General features: G+C 34.6%; 1 protein-coding gene across 2 annotated transcripts; it reads right to left on the reverse strand.

The window, feature by feature from the left end:
* Positions 1–234: 234 nt before the first annotated feature.
* On the reverse strand, positions 235–21,830 carry LOC134242920 (protein mono-ADP-ribosyltransferase PARP14-like). 2 transcript variants are annotated; one of them, XM_062725117.1, is made up of 19 exons: positions 21,672–21,830; positions 20,948–21,220; positions 20,447–20,698; positions 19,967–20,197; positions 17,828–19,558; positions 16,959–17,450; positions 16,664–16,746; positions 16,251–16,481; positions 15,768–15,989; positions 15,175–15,274; positions 11,165–11,347; positions 7,677–7,742; positions 7,163–7,354; positions 5,516–5,728; positions 4,829–5,031; positions 4,291–4,705; positions 1,631–1,776; positions 1,040–1,217; positions 235–692 (listed from the first exon to the last, which is right to left on the reverse strand). In XM_062725117.1, the coding sequence occupies exons 1-19, from the start codon at positions 21,823–21,825 to the stop codon at positions 409–411; spliced, it is 5,649 nt and encodes a 1,882-aa protein (XP_062581101.1). In that variant the 5' UTR covers positions 21,826–21,830; the 3' UTR covers positions 235–408. The 2 variants fall into 2 exon arrangements, with proteins under 2 accessions (XP_062581101.1, XP_062581102.1); XM_062725118.1 differs by lacking the exons at positions 235–692; positions 1,040–1,217; positions 1,631–1,776; ... (4 more) ...; positions 7,677–7,742; positions 11,165–11,347 and adding an exon at positions 13,734–15,026.
* Between the last annotated feature and the right edge of the window lie 936 nt (positions 21,831–22,766).

Raw genomic sequence — 22,766 nt, forward strand, 5'->3', positions numbered from 1 at the left:
TCAAAAAGACAAATTTGACATGCTTTGTAGATTATAGCTAGATCATTGTAAAAGTGGATATTGGAAAAAAACTTAAATATTGGTAAATAAATAGTAGCCTTTAATATGCTAATTGATGAGATAAAGGTTATTTTAGTCAGAAATTAACATTTTAAAATCTTTTATTGATAATGTCAAACTGTTATATCATATATAAATGATATGAATCACAAAAATCTTTTTTCTTTATTTATGATATTAACATCTCAAACAAATATAAAATGTGATTTTATCAAAAAAATAATAATGGCAAACACACTCACAAACTCAAGGCAAAATGGCACTTGGGTTTCAAAGTCAACTTTCAACTCATTTCTCTGATAATGACTGATTGATATTAAATAATGCACAAAAAGTCAAAATGTAGAATTACTGAAATGTTATAAGATATTCTGGATAAGCCTGCGTATCATTAAAGATAACAAAAATGCCTGGATTGTTTGGATTATCTACAACAGAGTCATACAAAATATGGCCACCACCAGGCTTATTTGGTGGGACCTTCATTCCGTTCCTCCCTTGGCAGTATTCTCCTGTTAATACTCGAGACCTATATACTCGTCTGTTTCCACTAATGTCAGGTGGACTATATGTTGAATTTGCAGAATAACTTGCATTCACAGCAAAATATACACCATTTCCATATGCAGTTGCTGCAAGATTAAGTTTAAAGTTCAACATCAAAAATAGCAATTAACAATAAAATATTTAGCCCAAAAAATAACACCAAGCTGCTCAGCTGAGCACACTGCCTAAGAAAAAGAAATCAGTAAAGTATTGGAAAGATTAAATATATTAAGTGATAACAGACAACCCCATAGCAAATGCTCTTACCACTGCACCACATGGGTGACTATCCAGATAATTAAAACCCCACAAACCAATATTTTTCCTTAAACCTTGAAAATCTGACCCAACAAAATTGTTTGTTTTTTTGTATTTTGAAAGATAGTCATTGTCAGGATCAAATTTTAGCCTGTAAACTTGTTGATATATTTACCATTCTTTCCACAATAACTCCTGTTAAAACCATAAGTGTTGATACTGGCTACTGAATCATTGGCTGTACCATGCCATAAAACCTTCTCATTATTATTTCCAGATGGATTTTGTTTATCCATTAGTTTCAATTTCGCATCATACTGCTGCAACAACATCCTGTTTTGTATCCTTTCCACCTGAAAAGAAAATGAATTTTTTTCTTTAATTCTATTCTAAATATACTCTATACCCTGCATTATTAAGGGTAGAATCTTTTGAGCATTCCCAATCTCAATACACTGTATTGTACTTTTAAGAGATTATATTAAATCTAGTAAAATACTGTGATTTATCATTGTTCATTGGGGACAAATGTTTTTTTGATGCCTTGGTAACCCTTACCCACAAATTTACATTCCCATGAAAATCATAGATTCAATGAATATTCAATGAATCTACTGTGTAAGTGAATAAACCACAAAATTACATCCCCACAAACAAGTAAAATTTTGTTTGCCCACAAATATTGATCCTCACAAATTCAAATGATTCCACAGAATTTTTCGTTTCACCTTAAAATTTACTTCTTTTGTAAAATAATGGTGTATACCTTTATTATATTTACAGCACCAGCTTGAGACTGGAAGTCCTGTACCACATCCTTGTATTCTTTACTACTAGGCTGCAGGGTTACTACTGCCACATTTTCCTTGTCCCCCATTGTTGTCCATGTCACTGGTTGCTCAAAATTAGACCCTTAATTAACAACAAAAAATACATAACAAGAGATCAATAGGTTATAATGGTGACCTGATGATCACTCCCTACAAAAGAGGCCCATAGGCTACTTTGCTCACCTTAGTACAATGGCTAATAAAAATCACACATCAGCTAAGTATTGAAAAGTTTATATGGAGAGTGGATGCTTGAATTTTATATCCCCCTGAAGATGCTTCCATATCAATATAACAATTGGCTCTGCTGTTCTTGAGCAGATTGTAAAAGATTTTTTCAAATGAATTCCTTTTGTAAAAATTTGATCCCCATTGAGGTCACTCCCTATCCCCAGGAGTCATGATTTGAATAAACTTGAGTCTAAAATCCTCGAGGATGCTTTCAAAATGACTAATGATGGTTTTGCTGTTATTGACAGTTTTCTCCCTATATATTTCAATGTAAAACTTTAATTTCCAATTGTGATCCCACCCTGCCTCCAGGGTTCATCATTTGAACAAACTTGAATCTACACAATGTAAAGAAGGTATCCTTTAAGTTTCAACTTGTTTGGCATAATGATTTTTCTTGGGAAGATTTTTAAAATATGCCACCAATTTTTCACTATTTATGAATTATCTCCCCTTGAATGAGGGTGTGGCTCTTCATTTGAAAAATTAAATTCCTTTTACCTAAGAATGATTTGTGGCAAGTTTGGTTGAAATTGGCCAACTGGTTCTGGAGAAGAGGTCAAAAATGCAAAAAGTTTACAGCTAGATGGATGTACAGATTGACTACAAAATATGCAAGCTGCTTTGAGTCAAAAGATGTCATAATTTTTACTTTCTACAAAGGATTAGTAAGATTTTAGAGGAAATAAGAACATTTTCAAGATGGATTATTAATTCTTCTGTCTCTCTACAGCTCAGCTCTACAAGAAATAAATTTTCTTAATAACACTCTTTGTGAAGGGAATAAAAATCTCAAACTTTGCATCTTTTTATATTTCTATAAATATCGCTTGGGGAAAAAATATCAGTTTTCATCATCAAGGAATTAATGTCAGACAATTTTTTCACTGTTGAAAATATAATAAATGTATTCACCATCTATTTCTCAGCTTAGTTGAGCCTTTAATAAAGTGCTGCACCACAGCATGATACGCCCGTCAAACTTAAAATTTTCTTGAACAGTTTAGGTGCAAGAAAATCACATCAACCTTGGTTCTAATATTTCAATGATTTTTCCATTCCTTAAAATATTTATGCATCCCCTGTGATGTAGGCATAAATTATAATAAATATTACATCACTGATTCTGTGCTGGTTGTGTTAGACCTTGTCAAATGCCCATCATATTAAACAATATCAAATTAGTCTTAACACCTTAATCTATACCAAATTAATTTTGAAAAGAGAAGGCTGGCCATCAAATGACATGTTGTAAACTGACCAGCAGTTCTTCTGTCTAATCCCTAAGGGTACAGATAAGACTGCTTTATCAGATAGCCTAAATTCCTACATTGAACTCATTAATTAATCTTAACTGGATGCTTGTCTACTCATTACTACCAAGAGATGAATGGGTCTGCACTATCTACCATAATTTTTTTTTTTGAAAACATAAAATACTCAAATATTCTTTTTTGGTTGAGATTTAATGTCCAACAGGTTTTAATATAATTAATATGGACATGCTGATTCCACCCCACCCCATAAAATTAGTTTTTAAATTAATAATATTACATAATATCAGATTAGTCTATTATGCAAAATCAAATTAGTTTTAATTACTTTTCATCAAATTCATTTTAAAACTTAAGCTAGCCAACAAGAGCTATTTTTAATCAAACAGGCCTACCCATTTGCCCAATACTCAAGGGATACAGATAACACCAATTCCCTGTCAGTTAGCTCCTCACACTCAAAACCCATTAATTTCTCTCTAATTTGACATGCAATTTTCTGTTATCAAAATTCTTCTTGACCAGTGCTTGATAATTACACTCATGGGAGAGGTAGAATTTCTCTAACATACATTATATTTGTTATAGATTGCTGTCAAGTATATGCTTAAAAAAATAAGTATTTTCTTGATTTAACACTTTTTTAATAGGGGACAGTGCAATACTCTTACATTATTTGGGATGTGTAAAGGAATAGTAGAAAGACACATTCTTTTTTTAAATTTCACTTAAATTAAAGGTCACAGTGACCTTGAAATAGGTCGCGACACACCTTCTACTTAAGATGCATAAACTGGCCAAGTTTGATGATTGTAAGTCTTATAGTTTTCTAGTAATGGGCTGGAAAGGATTTTTCCATATTTGGCTATAACTTCTTAATTAAAGGTCAGAGCGACCTACTTTTTGTGCGCGACACACCTTCTACCCAAGATGCATCAGATGACAAAGTTTGATAATCCTAGGCCTAGTAGTATTAAAGTTACGAGCCGGAAACGAAAAAGCCAACAGACGGACAGACGGACGGACACGAAGCCTATAACATAATACGTCCCGTCTTAAGACGGGCGTATAAAAAGCTATAAAATGCTTACCACTAATTTTGTTCTTTCTGATGACTTTTACAACATCTGTTGGATCACTCTCTGGATATTCTTCATAAGCTGCCAGATCAACAATGTATCTATTTCCTTGTGCATCTTTAAAGGATGCCTTAGATTCCTGTTTTCTAAGGGCTTTTTCTAACTGCATATTAATGTCTGGAGGGTATGGCTCTAGTTTTTGGCCTTTACTTGTAATTTCAATGAAGCACCATTCAACCATGCTTGCCATCATTTCAGCCGCCTGTTTCTCTTGTCTCACTGCATCTGCCTGGCGAAGTAATTTGTGAACTTTTTCAGAAGCTCCCATCATGTCCTCAGTGAGACCTTGCAAAATAATCCTTCCAACACGTTTCTCAACTGTCACATCAACATCAAATTTCTCTTTTAGCTGCTGGATTTCTGATTCCTGATTATCAAAATTTTTATTAATTTTTTTTTTCTGTATATTCTAAATTAAGCTCAAAAGTTATCAATTGAACCAAATTTACATGAACTGCTCATATAGTTAGGAAGGAAGCTATTAACAAACCTGATTGGGTGTGAATTCTTTCACTACTGAGTCAGAAAAGATTCTCTTTGTAATACAGGAGTCAATGCCTCTTTCAACCAAATCTATGGCTTGATCTATTTTTTGTTGGGAATCTGCATAAATCACCAAAGTTACAGAACTCATATCTAAAGGCATTCTCTGGGTTTTACGAGCTCCTTCCCACATGTTACTTTCTTGTTTACCTAAAAGAGAAAATGGAGAAGTAGAATTGAATGACATTTCCATGACTTTAAACATGCAAACCTGGTGATTTAGAAACATTTAAGATATTGATGAATGACAAACTACATGTATCATCAAAGTTTCCATTTGTCAATGTTCTTAGCCCTGCAAATGAGCAAATTAAAAATCAAAGTTTTCACTTGCCATGATCATGATGTATGTAATAAGGAAAGTACAAAAGAGTCAAATTTTCATATTTTTTCCAAACTGAATCCTCTTTACATTACAGTATTCAACACAAAACTATGTAACTTTAAGGCAAAAAATGACATTTGCTGACTGCATATATAAATTTTCTTTGGAGATTAATTTTTCTGAGAGATTTATAAAATACATGTGTAAAGTAGTTATGGGCTGGGTATCTGGGTATCTGCTTTTAGATACAAAATTTTCTTGAGTTAAAGCAAGTTATGTGTCTCAGTAAAGTATCTAAGCTAGACTTACCAAAACCAAACATATTTGTCATTTTCTTGAAGAATCCAGCTTTTTTAGGTTGATAGTTCTCACAGCAAGTTTTAAAGGACTCCAAGAATGTTTTTATAAGTCTTGACTCAAAAATCACAATATGAACTTCTCTTAAATTTGTAACTTTTTCTTGTCCTTCTTTCAGGGCCTCAAAAAAGTATTTGGCAAGATTCTCAGCTGTAACTCCAAATGCTACCAAAGAAGAAAGACTATAAACTAAAAATTTACTGTAAAAGTATTATAGTTAGTGGTTTATTCTAATTAGTGATTTTAGCGCAGAGCATCGTCCACTAAATCAAGTACATCTCTAAATGTCTTGTTAATCAGAGATTTATATCTAGCATATTCAGACAGTGCTAAATCAAATCTACACAAGCTTTTTGATGCATGAATTTCTGCTAAACATCATAACACCTACTATAATACATTTACAGTAATTAAAACAAGACTTAATGCACAATACGCAAGTTTCGAGATTATCTCCCTTGGTGCGCTCTTTCGTTGAGGAGGGGAGTTTCGTTGCCGCGTAAACAAAAAGGTGGGATAGATATTTGATATTGTGTATGTTGGATACATTGCATCATCGATATACCGGTTTATCATTACTACATGATTGTCAGGATGCACTCTACAACCTGAGAATAACCTAAATAAAAGTAAAGGCATCATTTTTGAAGCAAAAAAATGGAAACAAAAAAGAAAATATCAGTGGATGTGAGACTTTTTGGACGATGGAAGAGATATGGACCTCTAATAAATATGGCCGGTGCACATGCATCTGATTACGTCGGGAATCTTAATGACATATTGATTCTTTTCCTTGTTATGACTTAAAAAACACTTATTTTTAAAAAAATGTTCGTACAATCAAGAAAATCGGTTACTTTTTATAAAGACTACGACGTTTCTTTCGTTTTCAAGTACCCGAAAATTAATAGCAGATTTGTAAATATGCATAGTTGAGCTTGATAAATCATTAAATGCATCACTTCTGAACATTATTATCTTTCTATAACAATTAATAAATTTTAAGAACCATAAATATCGTTCTTTTATTTATGCATGTTTGTATACAGAGACAACCTGTCCAACCTCCATGCTGAAATGGGTACTTTTTGCGCCTCTATTGTAGGAGAGTTACAATCTCGAAACTCGCGTATTGATACCAATTACATGAAATATTATATAGGCTTTTAGACTTACAGGTTCAAATCAACATGATTTCATTGGTGGATATCTCAATTTGAAAAAAAATTCGGCCTATATATTCATTGTGGTTCTAAATTTCTGAGTTTAGGAATTAATGAAATCCTCAAAATTAAACCCTTTGTAGAATATATGATTTAACAGTATTTATAACATGTACCCTGATTCACTTAAAACCCCACTTTATTTGTGTGTTCAGTGTATTTGTTTTTTTAAGTTGATTTATTTACAATTCCAAGAGCTAGCTACTAGGACACAATAGTTATGTTAGCAAATGAAGGAATTTAGCTTAAAGCATTTGAACTAAATAATATATATAAAATACAATGTACAATCATTTATTTTAAATTTTCCAAATGGCTTAGCCCATTCTGTTAAAAATGTTATTATTAAAAAAAATTTCTTCATTGGTTTAATTACCTTGTCCTAAAGTAGGAAAAGCAATGGACTTGCATCCCTGTATTTCATCTGCCACTTCAATTGTTTTTAAGATTTTATGCTCCCATGATTCTCTGGTTCTTTCAGCATCAAGATGCAGGACATAATTACAAGAAAGACTACTTCTAGTCCCTGTTGTTGTTACAGCTATTCCATTTGCCTTTAAACTTTTTTCTGAAAGTTGAAATATATTTTTTTGTAAAATAGTTTACTCATGCATCTTTAAAATCTGGTTAATACACTAAGACAAACTTTTATCTAAGGGGCAAACAATGTTGATTCGTTATAAATGAAATTCAGTATATCCAGAAAGTAAATTAATGCTTTTACACTATGGGGAATAAAAAGATATAAGAAAAAAATTTCCACTTGATCAATTTACTTTTGAAACTTTGCTTGTCAATGAATAAAATGAATGATGTCTGTGAATAATTATTTTAAATTTGATAAAACCATTGCAAAAATACATATAAAAATAGCAACTGCTACTACTTACTGTTCATAGCAATTTGTTTTTCCAGTTCTTCTCCTCCAAGCTTCAAGAGAAGTTTTGATACAATACCTGAATCAAACCAAACAAGAGGCCCACGGGCCTTATAGGTCACCTGAGCATTATGCAACAACTTTCCAGTTACAGTGTATTGAATTTGATTCATGTTTTAAGCCAGATGCTATATGGCATTCACAATTTTGAAAGGGCACCATTGATCATCATAACAATAAACTTAGCAGTTGCTTAGCTTGGTTACTGAATACCCATAAGCAGGGTAGGGGAACAAAAATGCACTCCAACTAATCAGTAATATTAATCAATAATCAGTAGTGCCCCTAACACTCTCACATAAACCCCTGACCCTAGGTTGCACAAATTTTTAAAAGGCACCCTTAAAATTGCCTATCAAAAAGTAAATAAATGTTTTATAAATACAAAGGACCAGATTTCAAACAATTAATTCATTTTCAGTATATAAGTAGAGCCCCCCACCCCCCCACCCTGGGGCCTTGACCCTGGGGCCTTGAAATTCACAATTCTGCAAGATTAGGGCCCTTGTTCATCATAACTATACAAGTAGTTCATCTGCTTCATACCCAGAGACAGAGAAGAAAATTTTCAAAGATTTAATGTACAATGTATTTTCACTATATAATCAATAGAGCCCCACCCTAACACCAGAACCCCAGACCCTGGGGCAATGAAATTCATAATTTTAGAAGAGGCATTCTTGCTCATCATAACTATGCACTTACTTAGTTTATTTAATACCTAGGAGCAGAGAAGAAGATTTTCAAAGAATTCATGTATTTTCACTATATAATCAATAAAGCCCCCCCCCCCTACCACCAGAACCATTGACGCCGGGGCCATAAAATTCACAATTTTTGTAGAGGCACTCTTGCTCATCATAACTAGGCACTTAGTTAGTTTATTTAATACCTAGGAGCAGAGAAGAAGATTTTCAAAGAATTCATGTATTTTCACCATATGATCAATAGAGCCCCCCCCCCCCAACACCATAACCCTTGACCCTGGGGCCATAAAATTCACAATTTTGGTTGAGGCACTCTTGCTCATCATCACTATGCACTTAGTTAATTTATTTAATACCTAGGAGCAGAGAAGAAGATTTTCAAAGAATTCATGTAATTTCACTATATAATCAATAGAGCCCCCCCCCCAACACCAGAACCCTTGATGATAGGGCCATTAAATTCACAATTTTGGTTGAGGCACACTTGCTCATCATAACTATGCACTTAGTTAGTTTATATAATACCTAGGAGCAGAGAAGAAGATTTTCAAGGAATTCACATATTTTCACTATATAATCAATAGAGCCCCCCCCCCCCCCACACACACACCAGAACCCTTGACCCTGGGGCCATAAAATTCACAATCTTGGTTGAGGAACACTTGCTTATCATAACTATGTACTTAGTTAGTTTATTTAATACCTAGGAGCAGAGAAGAAGATTTTCAAAGAATTCATGTATTTTCACTTTATAAACAATAAAGTCCCCCCCCCCACCAGAACCATTGATGCTGGGGCCATAAAATTCACAATTTTTGTAGAGGCACTCTTGCTCATCATAACTAGGCACTTAGTTAGTTTATTTAATACCTAGGAGCAGAGAAGAAGATTTTCGAAGAATTCATGTAATTTCACTATATAATCAATAGAGCCCCCCCCCCCCTCCAACACCAGAACCCTTGACCCTGGGGCCATAAAATTCACAATTTTGGTAGAGGCACTCTTGCTCATCATAATTATTTACTTACTTGGTTTATTTAATACCCAGGGGCAGAGAAGAAGATTTTCAAAGAAATCATGTATTTTTACTATATAATCAATAGAGCCCCACCCTAACACCAGAACCCCTGACCCTGGGGCCATAAAATTCACAATTTTGGTAGAGGCACTCTTGCTCATCATAACTATGTACTTAGTTGGTTTATTTAATACACAGAAGCAGAGAAGAAGATTTTCAAAGAAATAATGCATTTTCACTATATACTTATTTAGCCCCGCCCTAGCACTAGAACCCCTGACCCCAGGGCCATGAATTTCACAATTTTGGTAGAGGACTCAATGCTGATTACAATCATGCAAATAGTTTGACTGCTTGATGTCCAGGAGTAAAGAAGAAGATTTTTAAAGATTGCATTAATTTTAGTGGTTTTGGCCCCACCCCTCAGGCCCCAGGGGGGCAGGGATCATGAAATTCACAATTTTCGTTCCCCTTCACCCATAGATGCTTTGTGCCAAATTTGGTTGAAATTGGTTCAGTGGTTGCAGAGAAGAAGCTGAAAATGTTCAAATGTTAACACACGATACACGACACACGACACACAACACACGACACACGACGGACGACGACGGACGAAAACGGATAGCAATAGGTCACCTGAGTTTACTCAGGTGACCTAATAAAATTAGCACTATGATAATCCTTTATTTTTTTATGTGAACAATTTATCAATATGCAGAATTTAGGTACATTTGATCCTCATTTAATTTTACATGTACAACAAGAGATCCTGGACACACTGGCTAAGAAGAAGCAGAAATCTGTTCAGTATGGAAAGGGGGGGGGGGGGTAAACTCAAATTTACACTACCTCAGGATTCTTCCTTATCAATATTACTTATCATGACTTTACTGTTCTTCAGCAGAAGAATTTTAAAGATTTTATCCTATGTATTTCTATGTATAATTCTGACTGCTCATTGTGGCCCCACCTGTAAACCACCCTAAATTTGAACCAATTTGAATTCACACTACATGAGGGTACTTCTATAATAATATGACTTATCATGGCTTTGCAGTTCTTTGGCTGAAGATTTTTTTAAGATCATTCCTATATATTCTTATGCAAACTTTGACCCTCTTTGCATTCCCATCCATTGGGGGTCATAACTTGAACAAACTTGATTCTACAATACCTGAGGTTCCCTCACAATCAATACTGGCTTAGTTGTTCTTTAAGAAGAATATTGTGTATGATCAGGATCTTACAATGGATATAAAGCTTTTCCTTTTTCCGTCTGAGTTAATGATTGGAATGATTATTAAGACAGCTCTGTCTGAGGGTATATTACACAGTATTTTTTTTTTCTTCTCTTATCTAGAGACGGAACTGAGTAAGGTACTTCTTGTACCATCTTTCTCCTCTATAGGTTCCCATTGATAGATAAGAACCAGGTGTCTCATTCTTAATTTCTCCTGTTTATTATTGTACTTTTAAAAATATTAAATGACTGCCTTTCTTTCAAAGCACAATTATCAAATTACACTGTTGTGCTTGCATATACTAGTAGAAGTAAAAATAATAATAAAATTCATTTTGATCACTATAGTCTATATAGTTTTAAGATAATTAAATAATTTACTGGTTGCTTGTGCAAAATTAAAATTTTGAAATAATGATCAATTTTTGTTATAAAACAGAAAGTCTCTGTTAATTTTAAGCTAAAAAACAACTCACCCCTTTTAAGATCAAACTCCGAATTTGTACTATTAACAATGGCATCCACATTAGCTTTAGTGATATCACCCTGATAAACTTTAAGTTGAAGATTTCCAATATCTAAGGCAAACTCCTCCGAGTCAGATAATTCACTAGGGGAACTGTTTCCATTTCCTCCGGCTTCAAATGATCTTCCTCCTCCTAAAGTTAATGTAAATTAAATTAAATCTTCCATTAATTTTAATTTAATGTACATTTTCAATTTTTTTTAACTTTTCAAGTCCTAAGAAAAAATTTCTTTTGAAGATTGATTGATTGATGCTTTTTTTTTGTTAACGTCCACTCATATGGAGATGCCATCACTCGCTGGTGGAGAGCAAATTTTGTCTTATACTCAGCACTCACGGCCATTGAGCAGGAAGGGATCTTTTTCATGCCAGCACCTACAGCAACATGGGACCTCAATTTATACAGTTTAAACCAAAGGACCTGTCTCCATGTTGCACAGTGGGATTCAACCCGCGACGTAAGGACAAACTCCTTACCTCCCGACTCTAGAGCAGATGCTCAAACCATTGTGCCACGCAGGTAACTTTTCAAGATCAAAGTGTTTTTCTGTTTAATTTAATTAAATAATTCAGTTGATGTTTAATTTCATTGTGTTTGTAATGTAACAGTAATGTATAAAGCATGGCTGTTCAACTCTAAGGAAAAAGATCCACTTTTATCGATAAGAGTTACTGTACATATGAAGTTATGTATAGGCACAGTGTACTTTTCAAATATGTCTCTGTTTTAGAAATAAATGTAAAATACTTAAATTAATTTGAATCTAAATAACCCTGATACCCCTCATCCGATAAAAAGACAACTTTTAATTTGTGTTAGAGCTTTTATTAAAGAAAATCATATATGTGTACAACAGTGAATTTATAATTTCCTATAAATAATGATTCTGTAATAATTGATGCCTGAACTTATTAGTGCAATATAAAGATGTTTATGATGAATTATATATGAATAAAAATTCATGCATTTTAAAGCAGTATCTATCACAAGCAAACAATGGCAAAATATTTCCTAACAAGATGTGTTTGTGAAACACTATGCACCTGGCTGCAACAAAGTTAAAAATAACATATTTTTAGCATATAGGTCAAAGTCAAGGTCATAAGGTCATTGACCTTGGTGTCATTTGAAAGAGCTTAATTAGTGGAGTATGCATTCCAAATATGAAGTCTCTTTCAACATAATTCAAAAGTTATGGCGAAGGTTAAAGTTTGCAGACAAACAGATAGACAGGACAAAAACAATATACGCCTCGGATCTTTCGATCCATATAAAAATATAGGAATGCCTATAAAATATTAACAAAATGAAACATACTGGTCAGAAAACATAACTTTTGTGTAAAAGCTCTAAAAAATATCAAAATACTGTATCTCTGTTATTAAACATCACAGAAGTGCCATGGGGTTTTTGTCTAGCTAAACTAGGAAAAAACTATTATAATCTGCCCAATAACAGCTAAAAAAAAATCAGCAGGATTTTTTTGTATTATAGTAAAACAGGCATATGCATGTAGTGAACATGCTTACTATTACTTGAGGCAAACGCAATGATGGATTTAGGGGATCCTCTCCCTTTTCTTAAATTTTACCCAAAAAATATTTGCTTAAGAAATATATCTCAAGTTTATAAAGAGATACAATGTAAAAAGCAGGACTGATGCATTTTAATACATTTTTAACTTGTACTTTGAATATGTATAGTATTACAACCCATCAAAACAAATGGAAATGTTCAAGTACTTTTTTCTTTATCATGTATTCTTTTTTCCTTGTCCAAAACTTTTTTCTGCCTGAAAATGCCACATTTTGTTTTGTATAAATATAAACTCCTAAATGCAAATGATGTATGTGAATGCAACCTGCCCAGTTGACAACCACATTCATCAAAGGAATATGTATTCAAATGCATTAAGCATAGAGAGAGAAAAAATCAGACACAATTATAATATTTTATGGAATGTTATATCATAACCCCACGAAATAGGATTTTTGCGTTTGGACAACGGGCATATTTCCCTTTTTTTCTTGCTTGTCAGGTTTTTTTGTAGGTCTAAAATAATTTTCTCTTACACTTTCAATTTGCTTCTGACACCAATTCATTTATGTGACAATGAATCAATGCACTCGTAGTTTCACTTTCACTAAAATGCAATTTTTGTCAAAATTGAGAGCAAGTAAAAACTTTTGAATACATTGAATTAAGAAAAATCATAGACTTGCAAGTGTAAATGTAGAAATTTTTTGCATGGGTATTTAAAATTATGCAATCAGAGGAACTTTGAAAAATCTGTAAAGATATCATAATAAGATATTTCAAACTAAATATGATCACACAGTTTTCATCTTTTTACCAACAACAAAAAAATTATTCCTACACACAACTCATGGTAAATAATCCCAAAAATATAATAATGGCAAAAAATATACATGTGTATGGCACTTTTTTTTTTAATCAAATACAGCCTGTAATGGGCAGTTTAATCATTCTTGTTGGTGCAATTCAAAGCAGCTGAATGCAATAATTCAAATACATTTAATCATCTGTTAATAGAACATTGTATCTGAGTTTCCACTTTGACAATTTGAACAAAGTCTCAGCATGGGGTTATCACTCGGAAAATTACAGCAGCTTTGACAGACTTCAATATCGTACTCCTTCTCACGAAGTTGTTTAACACGGGTACGACTAGAAGGAAACATCTGGCATAACTCATTATCGAGACAGTCTCTCAAAAATGACCTCATCTGCCGCGAATCCCAGTAACATTTTGATGGATCCTTGCCAAGAGCTAAAGCAAACATGGCCGCCACGGCAAACAGGCCACAGTCAGACTTGTTTTCCTGTCTCTGATAGGCTGGCATAAGTACTTTTATTGTACTCTGACTGGCTGGTACTAGGGCAACAATACAACTTCTTGTGTCTGCATTTAACTTTCTGTAGCAGCTGTCAAAGACCCTGACATGATGGTGGTCCCATCCAATATTTGACAACAGAATCCAGTGGTTGCCTTGGGTGTTGATGATTTGCAGGAATTTCCCTGACTGCTTCTTCAATCCATGCTGACCCATGACTGATGCTACGCAGGTCTCCTGCAAACCTCGAATATCAGGAAAGTTTCTCTTGACTATACTCATAGCCGTGTCCATAACTCTATCTTCAAGCCAGTCATCTGATGCAATCTTAAAGCTTCTAGGTGAAGATGAAGACTTGTGCAATGGTGGTCTTTGTGGTGCTTTTTTGGGCATGACAGGAACAGACTCTGACCTTTTAAACAGGTGCTTCCTTCCAGAGTAAGGATTTTGGTTTGTTGCAAAGACATCATTAGATGGATCTCTTTCTTGTTTTCCTCTTTGCTCCCTAGTTTTTAATCTATCAGAAATGGTTTTATTTCTTTGGTAACTCATCTCCAGAGCCCTTCGTGCATGTTGAATTTCATGTGGTGACATGCCAGGGTTTTGTAAAGGGGCCCTAGCTTGTATGGCATTAGGGTTAGCAAGACCCTGATATGCCATTCCATAAGAAGGTGACCATTGCTGATTCTCTGTTTCAAGTTTCTTCTGATATGAAACGAAATCATCCTCATCTATAACTTCATTCCTGTATGGTGCGTACAAAGGAGTCTTTGCTTCTAACTTTTCTTGCCTATGAAGCATATGTTTTCGGTAAGATAAAGGCCAATATAGCCCTCTTGAATAAGACCGGTTTGATTCCTCCTCACTTAGATCTTCAGAGTCAGATCTCACTGGTACCTCAGAGTATAATGGATCTTGTTCATCCTCATCTGATTCGCTCCCTTCATCCATGAAATCTGATAAAGGTAAAGACATTTGCCCAATTAGTTAGAACAGTAAACAATTTTAGAGAGCCTACCATTTTCTTCTAACTGAGCACACATCTTCAACTTTATCAGAATAAATGGAACATTAAGTTATATATAAAGGATTTGTTGTACTTACCCCTGACTTTGGGGGGTGCCTGATACTGAGAATTGCTGCCGAACTGTCGTCCATGGCGACCACTTCCACCACCCTGCCGCTTCTCTTCTCTCTCAAAAGCCTGGAATTAAATAGTGCAACAGAATAATAAAAATCTGTTTTTAGATCACCATAAGGAAATAATCCAGTAATAGATAATTAAGCAGAAAATCTTAATGATTTTAAATGATAAAAATGTCTTTTTTTAAGATGTTATTGTACATACATTTGAAAACATCATTTATAAAACTAAGTTCTGAATAAAACAACAATTAACAAAACTTATTGACATAATAAGAAATTATTTTGAATTGAATGATAAATTTCCCTTTTTTATCACTGATCAGAATTTCACATTTGTAATTATTATATCAAATAAGAGGATTTGAAGAGCACTTTGCCTGTCCAATTTATTTCAAATATGAAATCTGTGCTTGCAAGATCTTCAAAATTTAGGAATAACAAGGAGCTCCATCTCAATCAAATATCAAAGCTGTGCCAGATAATAAGAAATGCAACAATTCTTGTTGTGCAAGCATAAAAATATATACCAGTACTTAAGCATATATAAATACCTTAACAGTTTCTGTGTCCTTATCGTATAATACAAATCGAACATCAGAAATTGTAGTGGAGGGGTTGTTAGAACCAAAGTTATGGACAGCATCAAACATCTCCTTGGCAACTGTTTCTCGGGGGTATCCTAGGTTACCAGTTCCCATGGCAGGAAATGCTACTGATGAAAGCCTGTTACTGTCTACATGGTTCAAGCATTTCTCCAAGAATGTCCTTAAAATCTGCAGAATATCTTTTACATTCAAAATTTTTACTGTAATAAATTCAAATGATCATGCATTCCATACTGTAATCTTTCAAGTTCATGCATATGATTCTAACATTGTTACCAAAATATGTTTACCACAATTATTCTGTATGAATAAAATTTTGTATAAATTAATTACTCTGTATGTACACTGTATTTATTAAACCATTCTGCAGAAAAGAACAAACACATATTTTTGATACACATGTATATATGGACTGCCTGTTCAGTATACCTTTAATGCCTGCCCTTGTTTATCCCAGCCTGGCAGTGACCCGTGACAGATGAACTGACAACTAAGGTTACCACCAGATGTCACTGCTATGTTGCCATGCTGAATGCCCCCGGGGTAGTTCTGGTCACATTCCTGCTGTATCCCTGGTCCTGCTGCCTTTAGGAGGGAGGCAGACACAGCACCATTTCCTAACTTCAAATCTTTTGAGGTTGTGTTCACAATCACATCCACCTAGATAAGCGACAAAAAACATTTCTGTAAATGTCTAGAAAATTGCTTTTATGCTCATATCTGGCCCTTGAAATTTATGTGAAAAAAATGAAGACATTAACTACATTGTCAGAGTAAGAAAAATGTAAGTTACAATAACCCAATTAACTTTAGATCATGTGTAATTTTCAATTTATCCATACCGTCTGTTTGGCAATTTGGCCAGTGATGACACGAACGGTGATATTACCAGCTTCAACAGGGGAGGGCTTAAAAGACTTCCTCTCTGAAGAATCAATTTCATTAAATAAATACCTTTTCATTTAAGCTATCTTTTTAGCAAGTATAATAAGCAAGTATTAATTTTAATTATTACTATGTGTACATGTATACATGAGTATTTACAAAATTCATATGAGTGCCAAAAGTATCTCATTCATTAATATGTTAAGAGGACACAACTTTTACTGAGTATTTTAGATTCTATAAATCCCATACCTGCAGGGACAGGACCAGAAGATGTCTTCCATTTACTGCTACTCCCTGAGGATCTGCTCTCTGGGGATTTAACTTTTACATCTTTCAACTCCTTCTTCATGGCCCTTACAAATCCTTCCACTGTGTCCTGGCTCACATCACACAAATATACAGCCTCTACGGGAGAGCTGGAATTCTCCGAAAAGAAATCTCTCACTGCCACAACGATCACTCGAGTGGCCTCTCGCATAGGATACCCAAACACACCTGTGCACAGAGCTGGAAATGCAATAGAGGTAAATCTGTTCTCGGATGTGGCCTCCAGACTTTTGAAGACAGCCTCACGTAGGTATTCTTCCTCCTGATTGGTGCCGTTCTGCCAGACCGGACCCACGGCATGGACGACTCCTTTACATTTCAGATTTCCAGCAGAGCTAAGGAAGACCTGTCCCTCCATAAGGCGACCTTTCTTCCTTACATAATCATTACATTCTTCCTGAATTGATCTTCCACCTGTCAAAATAATTATTTTTAAGTATAGTAGAAAAATAAATTAATTTCAAATTATCTATTTGCTATTAAATAATCCATTATTTCAAGGATCAGGCCCCAGGGCCATAAAAATCAGGTGAGCTTACTTTTGATCTAATCCATCTCACTTTCTACTATTAATCCCTTTTGAAAAACTGGGACTGAGATCACAAGAGAGCTTGTCTCAGTTTTATGGTCCCAGAGGCTGCTGTGAGGCATACATTTATGTTATAAAGATAGAGCATCCCACAGTGAAAAGATTAGTAAAACATAGAAAATATGCATGTATTAAACTCTTTGCTGGTACATTGTATGCGTACCAACAAAATGAAATATTAAACAGAGTGTGGCTATCTTACCCTTTTCCACTATAATTTTGGCCAATCCTCCAATGTGTCTCATATCTTTATTGGCCGGGTTTACGATCACATCTACTTCCAACTCTAACATATCGACCACCATGGCTGAGATTTTCTTTCCTAGTGGTGTGACACAGACGGCTAGTTCTTGTCTTGGTACGCCTGTCCTTAGAACTGTGCTATCCGTGTCTTCATCAGACAAGCTTTCATCACTCACATCAATCACAACACCTTGGGTCTTCTCAACCGATCTAATTTTGTCCTGACCTTGTGTAGATTCTAAGTGTTTCCTTATTCCTGGCTTCTTAATGGGATGTACTTGTTTTTTAACACCTTGGACTATCTGATCAACAGCATATTTGGCTTTATTTAGTCCCGTTTTGGTGCCTTTAATCATGATACCAATATTGCTGATTTTCACATTGCCCTTATCCTTTTGAACATCTTTATCAACTTTATCAATGGCTTGTGCACAGTTCATCTGTATATATCTCATCATACCAGTATCTAGTTGCAACGTTTCTTCATATATAGTATTTTCTATCATAAAATTGTCCACATATTCTCGACTGGTTCCTTCAAACTTGTCAGTGCAAAGAATAAGAATTCTGCTCTGGTCTATCTGTGTTATAATTTTTATCAAACCCTCTCCTTCTTTTTCAATCTCTGTAGCTCTGCTCCGCCATTCTTCTTGTGAAAGCAGAGGTCTCGATTCATCTTTCACATCAACTGGAGTCTCTATCACAGATTCCTTCAGTAAATGTGCTGCCTTAACAGCCTGCTGGTCTGACAATGAATAAACGGTTAAAGTGTCATCTCCTTCTGAGGGTTCCCAAACCCCAATCAAGTCATTTTCCTTCATTCTGCTATTTACGTACTTGCATACTGGTTGAGTTACCAGAAAACTTCGAAGAAATCTGGAAAAGGGCTTTACATCAGTCTTCACAACTTTACTCAAAAACTCATACATTTCAACTATCGCTGGGGTAACCTCACCACTAAGTCCTTCAAAGTAGACACAGTTCTTTCCTACATCATATTTTAGAGATATACCCTCATACTTCTTTTGAAGGTTCTGCTCAAACTTGCAAAACTGCAGAATCAGCACTTGATGTCTTTTAATCCTTTTTTCCTCCTGAACTTGCTGTTTCTTCCTGTCCAACTCTTGTTCTACCTTCTGGATGATATCGCTGACTTGTCTGGACACTTCTTGAGATGCCTGTATGTGACCTGTCACATAAATTTCATGATTGCTTTTCTCCAGGACAACAGCAACAGCATCAGGATTACTGATTGTCAAGGACTTCAGCTCATTGAGCACCAGAGGGAATGCTTCCTGTAAAGTGGAATGTTTGGTAACAAGCAGAAGATCCAAAAATTTGTTCAGATTTTCCTTCACCTTGGCTTCCCATGTTTTGGCCAGTTTCTTACAGTCTTTGGTTTCAGCAGTCAAGGTACAATCTACTGTGAGAGACACAGATTTAGACTTCTTTGGCCAGACAGGCTTTCCATACACAGCCTCGAGCTGCTTGTCTATTGCCTGCTGATTTGATGGTGATTTGATAAGGAACTGAAGTTTCTTGGTATCCAGGTCTGTAAGTTCTAATGGTCCTGGAGGTTGGAATGGCCCTTCCTCTTCACTTTCTACTTGTCCAAGGCACTCATAATAAATCTTAACATCAAGAACCTGGCCATCAACTTTGTGTTGTCTCCTACATACCAAATCCACAGCTTTAAATAAAAAGAAAAAGACAATTAAAGATAATCAGCTGAATTCAAACATATAAATCAAGAAAACATTAACCTAAGCTTGGATTCTATTCTAGATCTGTGTTCCATACATATTCTATCATTTTTTTAAATTTTCATCTTTTTTTAATCTGAATCTGTGACTTGAAAACTGCATTTCAAAAGTTTTTTCCTTGCATAAAAAGGGGGGGGGGGCTATTTCAGCCAAGATAATAAGAGGCTAACTAATTGTGGATTATAAAAATCTATTTATGTTTATGGGAAAATTTTCAGGAACATTTTTCCCAAATTATTTTACTTAATTTTTAACAATTTCTCGAGTCCATCTTTCTTTTAAAAAATTTTATAATTATAGGGAAATAAAGAAAGATCAATGTAGAATGTAAAAACCTTCTGGCTCCTCAAAGTAGACCAGACAAAATCCATCAAACTGTCTGACGTCCAAAACCCCTGTCACCCCACTCCTTCTTTCATTATCGAAGTAAAACTCGAGGGTATCTCGAGACGTCTTCTCTGAGACATTCCGAACAATGACACAGTTTGTGATGGGAACCCGGGATACCTCCAGATATGACTTGTCTAAACTCCTCTTCTTACAGGCCAGCTGTAACTTCTCAAAATCTGTTAACAGAGAAAAAAAATAAGCATTGACCTTTATTTTTCAAAATGACCACAAGCAAACGAATGTAGCATATGCTTGTTTTCAAATTTTATAAACTGCACTCTATCAAATAGCCATTATATTTTCATGATTTTATCAAAATAAGACAAGGATCCAACATATAATTTGCTGTTGAGGACTAAAACATACATGAAGGTACAATAAAATGCATTATTGTTGAAAAAAGAATTTCAATTAATTGATATGACCTAAATCTTCTTCAAAGGTGACTAAGGCTGCTCCCTCCAGCTCCCCATACTCTATACTTGTGGGTGTTATGCCGGTTTTTGCTTCCAGAAAGTTTTCCAGTCCATCTTTGGTTGTTTTTTCACTGATGTTTTTGATAAAGACTTTATTTGAGTACATTGGCACTGGCTTCGGAGGAGGAGGTGGAACATATCGGCAAACCTCTATGGCTGTTCCATCAATTTTGTGTCTTTTCCGCAATACATTCTCAATAACTGAAAGATCAAAGGTCATATGGTTTCAGAAGAAAAAACAGAAAAGAGGCAGCACTGGTTATTGCAATAAGCTGTATAATATTTTGACCTCAGCCTTCAACTAAAGTAATTAAAAACTAAAATGTAATTAAAGAATACACAATAATATCTGAATTTGAAATAAAGAACCAAATTAATATTTTTGAAACACATTTTTGTAAGAAAACCACAAAATGATATCTACGGAATATTTTTATCCAAATATCTCACCACTTTCATCCTCAAACACAATGTAAAACACCCCCTCCTTTTCTTCTATGTTTTTTATATCTCCTCCTCCTGAACGACGAGTGTTCTCAAAGTACATTTCCACTGTATCTAGGCTTGTTCTGTCTGACACACCCCGAACTTCTAGAATGTTCTCAGATTCCATCACTTCCTCCTGATCTGCACTCTCAACTTCTAAACTTGGTCGAAACTCTTCCACTCCTATCTGAACTCCAGAAAATAATATTGGCATCTTCCCCAACACCCGTTTTACAGCTTCAATTGAAAGGATAAAAAATTATGTTCACACTAAGATATTTGTATATAGACTTAAATATAACAAATCATTTGTCGCTATAAATTAATAATAAAGTCATGAAATCTCAATGATACTTCATTATTTTAGTTGCTCTATATGTAGGACCTGTATACAATTACAGTAAAACTTGTCTAATCTGGACAATGCTGGTTTCAAAGAAAATGGCCATTAGCAATATTCCAAATTAGACTTCATTTTTAAAAATGAATTTACTGCAATGATTGCACTTAAAAATAACACCATTATAAGCAGGATTTTGGATAACACAAGATCCAAATTAGATAAGTTTCACTGTAATATCATTTGAACAAACCAATTGACAGACAGACTCTCTGATAACCATAGGGTGCCTGCAGAGTGGGACCCTAATCCAATTCATTAATGTTTTTTTTTCTTCAAAATATTTACCTTCAGGGTCTTCAAAAGTTATAACAGCTGACTGTGTATCTTGGTCATACTCAATGTCTATTATTGAACCACCACCACTCTTCCTTCGATTCTCAAAGAAAAACAGCAAAGAATCCTCGGATGTACCAGATGGAATATTTGTAACTTTAATCATAGCCACCTCTGAAAGAAGAGATTACCAATCTAAAAACATCTTTATCTCCTACTGGTTTTTTTATGTCCAGGTGTTTGTTTATTTCTCCATTACAGATAAACAGCTAGGAAAACCAATGTTTGATAATGTCCCTTGAAATCTAGAAGGTGCTCTAATAATTTAGCTTTACAGCAATCATTGAACATATCTCCCTATCCATTGTGTTCTTTCCATGCTATAAAAATACTCATACAGTGGAGCACTTTAGTACGAACAGGGATATTGCAAATTCACGGATATAGCAAAGTTATCTTGGATCCCCAGCTTATTAAACAGATTTCTTATGGGTGTAGAACGAATTATGGATATATCGAAGTAATTTCATAGGTCCCACTGACTTCATTACAACAGAGAACAAATATGTTTATAACACTGCATGTTTGTGTGACATTCATATACAAATACTTACCTCAACAGGTTAAAATCGCGATCGGAAAAGATCACAATTTTTTCAATTTACAGCAAATCGCGGTTGTTTGAATTCGTGGAGAGGAAAAATCATACATTTTTTAACAGTACTTGCAAGCATTTTCCATTAGGTATATGTTGTGTAGACTGATATTTCCTGTCTCTATCTTACCTAAATATGTATATCGCGCATATCAGACAGGCAAGGCAAGTCTATATATTGTATCGATTTTGAGCTTGAATACCAGTAATAACGAAACATTGGACTGATCCGATTTGAAGCCAAAACAATGATATGCATTCAGACTTTATTTTAATTTTGAGTACAAAGCAAAACAAAATGTACCGTAGTCAGAATGTTGAACAATAAATCATATAATTGAAATTAATTACCATATAATCCCTATTAATCACCCCTGCCCCTATAAGTGCCCCCCTTCATCTTTTTTCAATTGTCAGGAAATAATTTAAGGGCCCCCTGTACAACAGTGATT

The sequence above is a fragment of the Saccostrea cucullata genome, unplaced genomic scaffold, assembly GCF_032062105.1.
Source record: "Saccostrea cucullata isolate Sc308-1 unplaced genomic scaffold, CSIRO_AGI_Scuc_v1 ctg5709, whole genome shotgun sequence".
In the NCBI taxonomy this organism is placed as follows: domain Eukaryota; kingdom Metazoa; phylum Mollusca; class Bivalvia; order Ostreida; family Ostreidae; genus Saccostrea; species Saccostrea cuccullata.

Coding starts and splice junctions, on each gene's coding strand:
- LOC134242920 (XM_062725117.1), bottom strand. CDS start 21,825: ATGATTAAAGTTACAAATATTCCATCTGGTACATCCGAGGATTCTTTG. Junction 5,729..7,162: donor TTTTCCTACTTTAGGACAAG/GTAATTAAACCA, acceptor CTTCTTTGGTAG/CATTTGGAGTTACAGCTGAG. Junction 5,032..5,515: donor GACAAATATGTTTGGTTTTG/GTAAGTCTAGCT, acceptor TTTCTCTTTTAG/GTAAACAAGAAAGTAACATG.